The following is a 12,361-nucleotide window of genomic DNA, read 5'->3' on the forward strand; positions in this document are numbered from 1 at the left end:
TGTTTTGAGTTACAAAATTCTTTGCAAACATTCGCTTTTATTGTGACACATCCATGGTGGAAGATGTGACAAAAATGTTGTAATTAAAAGCGTGCTGCAACAAAATTTAATTATTACTTAATTAGAGGCACAAAAGTATCAAAGGAAAAAATAATACACAAAGCTAGAGACCTGTCATAAACAAAGGGTAGAAAAATAGTGTGGAGCAATGACCTGAGCAACCACTTGGCAGGTAAAAAAATATCGACTCTGTAAATCGGTCACCTTGTCAGCAAAATTCACGGTTTGAACTCAAAATAGGCCATCTCCGAGAATCGTTCATATCCGCTGAGTTTTTGTTTTTCTTGTGGGGGGGGGGGGTGTCACCACCACTTCCTTCACAGACTGTTTCATACTCATCAGCTCTGGCAGCAAGATATTCCACACCTTCACCTCAATGTTTAATCATGAATGTTAACAACTCAGCGGACTATATGCTGGCGCATTGGTCTGAGGAGGTCTGGAGCGGACATTTTCACCTGCTACTCTTACGTTCAAGCAAAATTTTTGCTCATCAGATCAACCGGTGTTGCACTGTTTTCCTTGTATTTTAACATTGGGGTCCTCAGTGTCGTGGCCCTGCTTGCGATTGCGGCGGAACAGCAAAGCGCACGTAACATCCGCAACAAGAGCTGATCCACTAGTACGATCCACTAGTACATCTTGTAGTAATTAAGAAACACACTGACAATTATCTAGTTAATATACGGTATCAAGCAACTGAGCGATGTTATAACAAAATTAACTTCAAATACAGAAATGGGCAATAAAAATTAAAAAAAATATTGTAATATATTCCTGCAGGATGCATTTGGGATTAGCCTTTGAAGTTGTTAAAGGTGAAAAATGAAGTAAAACAGATTGTCAATTCTTTTCCAGAATGAAAGTGCTTAAAGAGGATGCTATTCATGTGGCACAGCTTGAAGCAGGAATTTGGTACAGGTGGAGATGGGCCTTGCGCAAGTTGGAGGCCGAAACAAAAAAAAAAAAGAAATGAGGAGAAATTTATTTGAAAGGTGTAAAATGCTTTTTTGTACATTTTGAAATTTGAACATTTATTTTGCGTTACTGTACTCTTTTAGAGCAGGGCTCAGCAACCTTTTTGAGGCTGAGGGGTACTTCATGAGCACCGATCGTATGAAGGGCTACGTGTCCTGTTTGCGGCAAATTTCAGACTGTTCATTACACGGACATAAAATATTTTTGTTTCAATTTATTGTTGTAGATGACATTACAGGTATTTTTAAATTTTAATTCATGTAAGTCCGATTAAGAATTTAAAGCACAAATAATAGGAACAATTTGTGGCCTATGGTATTTTTAGAACATACCTCGCGGGCGCCTTATATGGTCCTCGCTGGCTACCATTCGCCCATGGGCGCCGCATTGGTGACCCCTGCTTTAGAGTCTTCCAGACTGAATATATGTTCAAATAAAATCTCTGCTGGGGTCTGGGGGATTCCAATTTAGAAAACCTCCTTTTGATAATCAATCATGCCATCCACCCGTTCACCCTTTTTTCCCCACCCGTGCCAGCTTTTTTGAATGTGTCAGAGCCATTAAAGTTAATGATTCGCTAAAACAAAGTTTATTGGTTTGAACATTAAATATATTGCCTTTGTAGTCAATTAAAACTTTTTGTTTACCACTCTGTCCCAACTTTGTTGGAATTGGGGCTGTATTTCAACTTTCATGGATATTTAAAATAACACCACAGTACTACAATACAGAAAAATCAGCATCAGCATAAACAAACATCCTTTGTACAAAGGTCTAAGGTTTTGTTTTTCTTTTTCCCCACAATGATCTTTCTGGGACCATTTGCAAGGAATTTTAAGGCGCACAGTGGAAAAAAGAAAATAATTCAAGTCGCACTTTTGGACCAATCAATTATTTGGGAATTAAATACCCAAATAAAAAGGGATAGTGACCCCCCCCCCCGCCCAAAAAAAAAATAATAATAATAAAACAATGCTAAATTCATGCATCTTAATACGAAACACAAATGTTTGAAGTCTCTTGGTCGGGGGGGCAGCACAGCGGGGTGACATCATCAGCGGGTGAGGGGAAGACGCGCAGGGTTTCCCTGGACGATTTGGTGTAACCGTTGTGGAAGATGAGGGCTTTCTTCACCGCAAAGAAGGACACCGTCCTGTCCCAGGCGTCCGAGCTCGAGCCGGACACCCCCGCGCTGAGTCGCCTCCGCAGGGCCGAGCGCACCCTCGCCGCTTTGTCTGTGCACTTCCTCTCCATCAGCATCACCCTCCACATGCTGGGGGTGGGAAAGGCACGTTCAAAAGGTTAATCCCTTGCAATTTGCCCACAGCCCGATTGTTAAAATTCCAAGCCACTTATCCTCATTAGTGCTTATCGGGAGCTTATCTACACCATCGCTGAGTGGGAATTGAGCCCACATTGGCTGCACCAAAAACAAGTGTGTGTACCACTACGCCATCATACATTCAAAACTTGACAAATCAAATTAGGTTCACTTGTAAAGGTTTTCCTAAAATTTTGCCTGAAACAAACACGTCCCCAGTTTTACACCCCTCCGATCTCTCAAACTGCTGACATCATGGAAACTGCAGTGGCGCCTTGAGATTAATTTGTTCCACAATTTGACTGTACATATCTCAAATCATCATTTCTCGCATTCAATTGAAAAGATGCCATTCACCACTTCTATCCACCCCCACACAAGAAATACTGAAACATAGTAGTGTCCGTATAGCACTCTATCTATCTCATCTAAAAGTTGTTCTTTCCAAAGAGTCCACTTTGGGTACCTGAGGGCAGCATAAGATCGACAGATGGATATACTGCTCATTGAGAAATCTCAACCCCTCACAGGTCATCAGTGCGGCACTTACATTGGTCGTTCTTCGCAAAGGATAAAGAATATATGTCTATATATAAAATATCTGTCTACATGTGTTGAGCTACTGTTTGTCTTCAATGCGTTGCTTGAATAGATAATGCAACATGGATCATATTTAGCGTTTGCATTAATAGCCAATATTTATCTCTTAATGTTAAAAAAATGTAAATAAAATGCAACATACTCACCTGAGATTGTGATTAAGTATTAATATTTTTTGCTAGTCTGATTTACTGGTAGCTATAGCCAATCAGAGGAGGGAAAAGAAAAATGCTACAAAGTGATCCGAATAGACTGTTGGGAGTAAATTAAAAGAATTTCAAGATCCATATCTGACTCTAACATAATCTAAGAATCTCTATACTTACGCTGTGTGTTGCTCTCTCATGCTGCCGTCCCCGTTGTCATCCGGACTCGTGTCACGACGCCATAGCCCCCCCCGACCCCCGTTTTTATAGCCTCTTCGATTTAATGTGTCCCCAGTTCTCACGGTGTTGGGCCAATCACGACGCGGCATTATAACAATGCAACATGGGGATAAATGAGTCGAATTCATCGCATACAAAAGCTTCAGTGGAAACAAACAAGTGGGAGGCCCCCCCAACCCAGACTAGCTTACTAGCCCTTGTCACCCCCCAGCTGATGTGTGGTGGGAACACGGACGGAAGCATCTGCCCCGAATCTTCAAAATACGCCAAATGACTGAAATATTTATCCATCAAAATACAAGGCATACGTGAAAATATTAACGGCACAATTTTGGGCCTAGCTCTGGTATGGGATTGGGTAGGCGGCCCTGTCGACGAACTTCAACGCACCGTATTTGACACAAGGTCATCTTTTTAACTCTGCTCTTACGTCATGTTTGGCAGACTGGAAATGTTCATGTTTAAGCATGAAAAAATGAATAAATTAAGAAACCAAAAGTCAGTCATCCGGTCAACATTTAGTGCAGAACTCTTTGGATGAATCCCCTCTCTTCCCGCATTTCAGTAAGTATTATCTATATTAAAAAAAAAAATATTGGTTACTGTAATCCACAAGGGGTTGAATTGAGGCTATATGACTCTTATGTTTTTTTTTTTTTTTAAATATCCCCCCCCCCCCCCCCCGCGCACACACAAACTGCTCCCACCAGCTAATGACTTAGGGTGTTATGCTTTCAGGCTAACAATTTTAGAATTAGGATTAAATTTATCAGTGTAACTGTGGATCAGATGGTAAAGTGTTGGGCTCACAGTTCTGAGGTCCTGGGTTCAATCCCGGGCCCGCCTGTGTGGAGTTTGCATGTCCTCCCCGTGTCTGTGTGGGTTTTCTTCGGGCACTCCGGTTTCCTCCCACATTCCAAAAACATGCAACATTAATTTGACACTCTAAATTGCCCCCAGCTGTGATCGTGAGTGTAGCTGGTTCCTTTCCTCCTCCCATTTTATTTCAATGAGGTTCTCCTACGCTTATCAAGCATATTTTGACCATATTTAGCCTTTTTTGTAATTAATCAGAATTATGATGATTTACAGCAGCCGTTTTGCATAGAGAGTTCATTATTATGACAGATGATATTAATTGATTTTTATTGTTGTGATTTCATGACTTCAATGTCACAGGCAATCTTATTTTTAATAATAATCCTAATAATAATGACGTGCCCTGCGATTGGCTGGCAACCAGTTCAGGGTGTACCCGCGCCCCCTGCCCGTTGACAGCTGAGATAGTCTCCAGTACTCCCCACGACCCTCATGAGGATAAGCGCTGAAGAAAATGGATGGATGGATGGATTAAATTTATCCTGATGGCCTTGCTTTCCCTGCTTTCTTTTTTTAATTCAAAATGAAGAGTTTTTATTTCATTATTATATGTATTATATGAGGCCCACGTTGAGCCGCGACCGTCGTTGGTTAAGAAACAGGATGGTTGAAATAGGTCGATCTGAACTTCAACATAACAGGAGGCCTCACATTACTGTGAATTTTGGTCACCTCTGAACGTCAGGAAAAGTACAGGAAATGTCACCAAACGTACACAACTCTCACACACACGCACACAAAGTATTTTCTTTAACTCGGTCTCTATTTCAGCCTCCAATTCTCACGGTAAATGTCTCCCAAATTCACAATAGCTTACCATGGGTCCAGATGGTCGGCTGCCTGGAAGCCCTGTCGATAAGCTTGTGTTCCTCTTTGTGTGTGTGTGTTGGGATAGGGAGGGCGGGATTGTGGTTGGGAGTGTGTGTGTGTGGGGTGGGGGTGTTCAGTCAATGTCTCCGTTGAATAGGGCACACTTCCTTTGTGCGGATGGCCTCAGTGTCATTAACACTGCAGTGTGGGAAGCTCGAGAGCACCTCATCTCCCACGTTCAGCACAAGGCCGGGGAAATAAGCGTGTGACCGAGACGTGGCCAGCTGCACCCTAAGTGTGTGTGTGCGTGTGCACGAGGCAGAGTACAGAAGTGTGTCAAGCCATGGGAACGGGGGGAAGTAGGCAGGAGTGTGTCGGATGTGTGAGCTTGTGCTGGGAGTGTGTGGACGCTTAGTGTGTGTTTACAGCATTGGCGTCTACTGCGAAGTACGCACTCGCGCGTACACGCCTTCAAAGGGACCCAGTGACACGTTTAAGTCAGTTTTGCACTGCTCTCACGCTCATTTGGTGTTGATGTCCAACAATGACAGACAACAGATATGATATTCGCTTGATGTGATGATGATGTTCAACAATGACAAATAACACATATTTGCTTTGCGTGTCATTTGTGCATTGAAATCAGCAATGACTGTACAAAGAAATACAGTACTGATGGCATTATTTTAGAAAGAAGGGACCTCCAAAAGCTCCTCATTTCTATTGATTTTGACTAATATTTGTACAAACTCCCAACTTCATTGGACTTGGGTTGACTGTGTGTGAGAGAGCGAGAGATAAAAAGAGAGACATATGTCATGTTTGTTGTGGTGTCTAAAATCTAGCACGAATGAAGTTGTACCAATGCCACATTTCACCCAAAGGCAACTGGGTGAGTGCTGGAGCCTATGCCAGCTGTCAACGACCAGGCGGCAGACTCCACCCTCAACTGGTTGCCGGCCAATCACAGATACAAACAGCCGCATCACAATATAATCACACCTAGGGACAATTCAGAGTATCCAACTCATGTTGCACGTTTTTGAAATGTGGGATGTGCCCGGAGAAAACCCACACAGGCACAGGGGGAGCATGCAAACTCCACATTGACCCCGGATCCTCAGAACTGTCAGGCCAACGCTTTACCAGCTGATCCACCGTGCCGTCCCTGCAATATCAAGAAGATGAAACAGAGATTTCATCGGCGCTTGTAATTCAAGTCCCAAATTTGTAATTGTTAAATCCAACTCGATTTTCTTCATCAAAACAGTGAACAGCAACCCTCATGAGGATAAGCGAAATGGAAGATGAATGAAGATATGAGGTTATTTTAAATTCACAACGTTTTATTCTCTTTGTTTGGATTTAGTTTTGACGGTCATCGATAACTTTGTGTGGAATTAAACATGTTAAAGACTTGGTTTTTTTTTTAATTGATTAACCCTGTAAGTCAAAATTTTGCTTGCAAGTGGAAGCAAAAAAACATTTATTCATACAGCCACCTACAGTTTTTTTTTTTTTTTTAATACGCCACGTGCACACACTGCCAACTTCACTTTGTATGTCATTACATCCTGGGAGTGTGGCGCGCTTACTTCTGAGGGTCACCACTTTCCCATATCAACACAAGCAGTGGGTCAGTAACCCCACCTCACCTACGTCCTCCTCCAGCGCCCCACCCCCCCCGGCTCTTTTCTTTCCCAGTCTATCCCTCCACCTGCTCCCCGGAGACACGCTCCATTGTCCCTGGGGCCATAAACACTTCATTGAGCATGTGGCGGGCCTGCGTTCCTCTGAGCCCTTCCCGGCCTTCCCATTGGCTCGGGGAGTGTGAGAACCTCAGGCGAGCCCGAGACCCACACATTCATATGGAGATTGGCGTGTATAAATACAGGGAGGCGGCGCAGAGGAAGGCAGCTCACGCTTGGGGAACGAGCAGACCTGGCTGCAACCATGGCTCCCACTGTTTACGGACCGGCTCACTTCTTCAAGGAGACTTCGGCTCACAAGGTAAACCCCGTCGCATACTAGGCATCGCTCTTGAAGAGAACCGTGTGTCATCGGAAACCTTCAACAATTCCCGGGGGCTCAATGGTTATGCTCTTTTTTTTTTTTTTTTTCAGCTGAGAAAGCCAATGGTGGAGAAGCTGCGACGAGATCGCATCAACACCAGCATCGAGCAGCTGAAGTCCCTGCTGGGCCCCGAGTTCCTCCGGCAGCAGCCCGACTCCAAGCAGGAGAAGGCCGACATCCTGGAGATGGCCGTGTGCTACCTGAGGAGCTGGCAGCAGCAGCAGCGACCCACTTCGTCCTCATCCTCCAACGGCTACGCCCACTGTGTTCACCAGGCCGTCAGCTTCCTCTCCCACTGCAAGGTCCAGAGCCCGGCCCAGAGGCGACTGCTCGGACACTTCCAAGACCTGCAGGCGTCCGGCGAGACCAGCGTGGGCGCTCCGAACACCCCGTCTCCCCCGGGCTCACCCCTCAGCTCCTGTAAAGGTGCCAGCCCGGCCGGTGCGGCCCTGTGGAGGCCCTGGTAAACCTTGAGGACCACAAGCCACAAGTTAAAGACTCTGTGAAGTCAAATTCTTTCGGGTCACTGTGTGGCCATATAGGCGCCGTGTGCCGGTATCCCTTTGGGAGGATTTGATATGGTTAAGGTTTTCCTAGACGACTTGTGTGGTCACCATATGACCGTCTGTACTGACTGCGACATCGCACCCACGTTGGGTTCACATTTTTTGGAGAATTGTTTTGTCTTTGATACTGCGTATCAGTTAAAGGGTCCTGCAATGCATCCCATGGATTCACTCGTGCTGTAAATCTCATTTTGATTGAACACGATTGTCACTATGTGTGTGGCTTTACACGCGACAACACATTTACGTCAATTCTATTGTTCAGAATGGACGACTGTCATGTTCTGCTTTGAATGCCTTTTGAAAAGGAATGACGTGTGCTTCCCTGAGAAGAAAGTCAATAAAAAGCTTCGGAAGAAGTTTTGCAAATCTTTTACTCTTTCATGTGTTTATTCCAGAAAACGTCACGAAATTCAAATAATGAATCAGTGAATTCAGCATTCGTTGTGCTGAAGGAAACACCGGCAAATGTGTCAAAGCAGGTGTTGGGGTCATTTATACATTATGTTATGATACAGTATGTCAGTGTTGCCCAACTTTTATTGAACCAGGGTGAATATTTTTACGAGAAAAAAATATATAGCTAAAAAATGTTACAAAAGTATATACTGTAAAATAATGAGAATCTTTTCTCAATTTACTCATTACTTGATTACCTAGGCCAGTTTAATTGACCACAAAGCTTTTGTTCTGCTGTATAAATGTAACGAGGAGATCCAAATGTAGTTACATTATTTGTCGTAAATAAATATGCCACTTCAATATGCTAGAGCGCGGTTGTTGGGAATCAGTGCGTTGACAGTGGAGCTGTAAAGGGCCACTGTCATGCAATGCATGATTTTTAGTATGTTATCAATGAAAAAACGGCAGCCAACATGGACACATGCATTTTTTCACCACAAAACATGATTTTGATGTATACACTTTTTTGTATCTCCCGCCATGAAAATCCTCTCGAGGGATTTCTTTTCGAGAAGAAGCAGGAAGTCACCTACATAGCAGGACCGCCCTCAAGTGGACTCGTTTGTATCTATTAGTTTTACCTCCTTCGTGTTAGCCAAAATGCCGGCTCTTGTTGACAAGGCCGGGTTGGCTCCTCGCCTCGGTGGCTCATGTCCGCCGCGGAAGTGGGCGTTTTTCACAGCTGTGCGTAGGTGTAAAGGGCGGGGAGGTGGTTTGGCCGTGATCGCGTGTCATCTAAATATGGCTCGAAACAATCGTGTAATATTGCCCCGGTAACTTCACTCAGTTGTGTGATGTTCTCTTTTTCGAAAAGAGCTTCCGAGTCAGAAGGGACGTGTTCGTCCCCCATAGTGGGGTCCACCGCATGTTTTCAATGGCGAATGTCTGGAGTGACGTCACGGACAGGGAATGCAGCCAATATGGCAACCACTTGGATGTCGTCGAATGACACTTCTGCAACTATGCACATGGATGACGCACTCTCCGCTCATATTCATTTTTTCGTATAGACATTGAAGTGAATAATGTTATATGTATTTTTACATTTCAATATCTATTTTAGAATGTTTATAGGGATGACACTTGGGCTTTAAGTGAGCTTCAATTTGGAGCAACAGCTTGAAGCGACTGAACTGTATGTTTTCTTGTTGAGTCTATGACTATTGTGGCAAAGCATTTCGAGTTTTCTCAATCGCAATCTTCAGCTGCAGATATGTTATATATATAGGTCACTTGTGTTGGCAGCGATCTATTCTTTTTAGGAATGTCAAAATAATCTTATCTTTCAAATAGGTCAAGTCCAACGTGGCACACATTTCAAATATTTCCCTGGACACAGGGGTGCTACACTACATATCAAACAGAAACATTTGCAACTTTGGAGTATCTGGAGTCTTTCTTGGACTTAGTGTGCGTATTTTTGGAATGTGGGTTGAAGCTAGAGAAAACTCCCTAGCAAATATTGGGGGCTGAGATCCAAACTCAGGACCTCAGAACTGTGAGGCAGACTTACAAACCACCAGAAGACTGTGCTGCCCTAACTTGATACATTTGAAAGATATATAAATATGATGCTATTTTATTTTATTTTTTTTAATTGTAAAACACTATTGAGCTGTGGGAGGTCATTCACTGAGTATTGATTGAAATGGTTAGTGATTGGGTTACCAGTTACAAATAAACTGGATTTCTTTCAATATTTTGGGCTTTTCACATTTCAGGTAAATTGACACAAGATCATTACTGCTGTCACTGGCAAACAAATGCAATGATGAAATGGTGAAAACAGGCTCATTAACTTCAGTTAATTAGCATGAGCTGTTTTTGATATGTAGTTAGTCAAGATCTGAACATTATTGGTGGTGCACTTTTTTTTTTTTTTGGTTTGTGAAGCCCCCTTCCCAACTCATGCAAATGTGGATGAGCTGCACTCATGCACTTCATTTCACTGCAGGTGTCTGCTGGCAAAAAGCTCGTGTTCTCATGCAAGTTTCATCTGGTTGGTGCACATTGAGTGACACCCCCCCCACCCCCCAAATCCCATGCATCCCACTTGTGTTGTGGTGGTCGGGGTGTGCTGTCTCGTGCTTGAATTATGTGTCAAGTGCCTCTAAAGTCTGAGAACTATTTGTGTGCGCGTGTACAATTTGCGCGTGGAATGCGGCATTCCTTTCCTGGGACTTTCTCAGGGTCTAGCCGGCCAAACCAGATGGCCCCACAGACCCGAGCCCCCACAAACCCCACCAACCTCCAACAAGAGATCAAACACCATAGCTAATGTGATGTGTAACAAGACACACTTCTATTGTTCCTGCCCAGGGGCCGAGCTGAATGGCCACGGACTGTGGGAAACGGCAGAGAGCGCACTCACAGAGGGATGGCTTGACGGGAAGACGCTCTCCGTTGCCGACCAGCCGCACTTTATGGCAGGAATCCTGAAGCTGTAACAAGTGGGAGGGGGGACTCATCTTCGCGCACACTTGTGGGGGAAAAAAAAAAAAAAAAAAGAACAGACCTCCGGCAGGCCCAAACAAGACAGCCTAGCAATGCAGAAGATGACACATAATTAAGCTACTTTGCCTGTGGAGGCCACACTAAGGAGAGAGTTTCAAAAAAATTGCTGAAAGCCAGTAGATGGATGGATGGATGGATGGATGAATGGATGGATGGATGGATGGATGGATGGATGGATGGATGGATGGATGGATGGATGGATGGATGGATGGATGGATGGATGGATGGATGGATGGATGGATGGATGGATGGATGGCCAGGTGGGTCAGCAGGTAGATAGGTATGTAAGTAGACAGCTCTGGGGTCATTGCAATGAAGACAGTTGACTAAATGCAGATGGTGCAGATCGAGATTGTGTGTATTTTTGTGTGTTTGTGAGTGTGCGCGTGTGCTCCTGCCCTGCAACCACAAAAGATCAATTAACATTCCCAGTGGAGCAGGGAGGAGCGGCTCGGGGCTTTTGTAGTGTATTGAGCCTGATGGTGGGAACTGGTGGGAAAGTGGGCGCACAGGCCTGCTCGCACTGAGCACTCCGTTACTCCAGTACCGGTACTCCACTACTCTCTCCGAGGACCATTGTTAATGCCATTTAGTCGACATTAATCTGACACATCACGTTACCACATGACCCGCAGACAAAGTGTGGCGGCCGGCACCGGTTTAGCGCGCCAAATGTCATCATCCAGCATAAGGTCCAGACGCCAAACAGCAAAGAACCTTAGTATGGAAATAAGAGGAGGAAAACACTTGCACTACTGCTACTCACGACAAGGCTTGTATGTATGAGTAGTGGGGTCATGGACCAGTGACAAGACTGGCGTTGGCTCTGTCCGGTACTCAACAGTCTTGCTCCAAATGGCATCATTAGATCCACACAACAGAGAAACTTCAGGGAAAGTTCACTCCAGTACAGTATTCACATATTCCCCAGCCTGGGATTTCAGGAGAGAAACAGCACTCCTGACCTTCGTGACAATGTTTAAAAGGTCAGTACCTCCCTCTGAGTGGTTGTGTGTATCCCCAGATTCCAGATAGATAGATAGATAGATAGATAGATAGATAGATAGATAGATAGATAGATAGATAGATAGATAGATAGATAGATAGATAGATAGATAGATAGATAGATAGATAGATAGATAGATATAGATAGATAGATAGATAGATAGATAGATAGATATAGATAGATAGATAGATAGATAGATAGATAGATAGATAGATAGATAGATAGATAGATAGATAGATAGATAGATAGATAGATAGATAGATAGATAGATAGATAGATAGTGTACCTTCATATTTCATGACTGTCTTTCTGTTTTAAAGAAACAAAGTGCACCACCTGTCCCCTTGGAACATTTTACAGGTCCACTGTTCCTGTTTGTGCATCACACTTGAACTTTATATTGTTTTAGTGCAGGGACAGTTGGTCTTTCATTTGCAGCAAAGTTCTCTTTGAACCCACAGGCCCAGGTTTTTCACGTCATATCATCGTTACACCCCCCCCCCCCCCCCCCATATTGTATTTTGAGCTTTAATGTGCAATGATGAGCTACTCTGGCCTGCTTTATCACTCGTTGCTTATCTTGGGAAACGTGGCCGGCACAGATACATGACCTCTGGGTTATTGATGTCTCTTCTATTGTTGTGTTGCGAGTCCCACTGGTCAGAGTGTGGGAACCCTACCCAGGCCTGAGCCACATGCCTTTGTT

At 44.1% G+C, this 12,361-nt stretch overlaps 1 protein-coding gene across 1 annotated transcript; it reads left to right on the forward strand.

Moving 5' to 3' along the window:
• The first annotated feature begins 6,929 nt into the window (after nucleotides 1–6,929).
• LOC133509054 (transcription factor HES-5-like) lies at nucleotides 6,930–8,008 on the forward strand. Its single transcript, XM_061835699.1, has 2 exons — nucleotides 6,930–7,044; nucleotides 7,158–8,008. The coding sequence occupies exons 1-2, from the start codon at nucleotides 6,988–6,990 to the stop codon at nucleotides 7,572–7,574; spliced, it is 474 nt and encodes a 157-aa protein (XP_061691683.1). The 5' UTR covers nucleotides 6,930–6,987; the 3' UTR covers nucleotides 7,575–8,008.
• The last annotated feature ends 4,353 nt before the right edge of the window (nucleotides 8,009–12,361 follow it).

Source organism: Syngnathoides biaculeatus, chromosome 2 (genome assembly GCF_019802595.1).
Source record: "Syngnathoides biaculeatus isolate LvHL_M chromosome 2, ASM1980259v1, whole genome shotgun sequence".
NCBI lineage: Eukaryota > Metazoa > Chordata > Actinopteri > Syngnathiformes > Syngnathidae > Syngnathoides > Syngnathoides biaculeatus.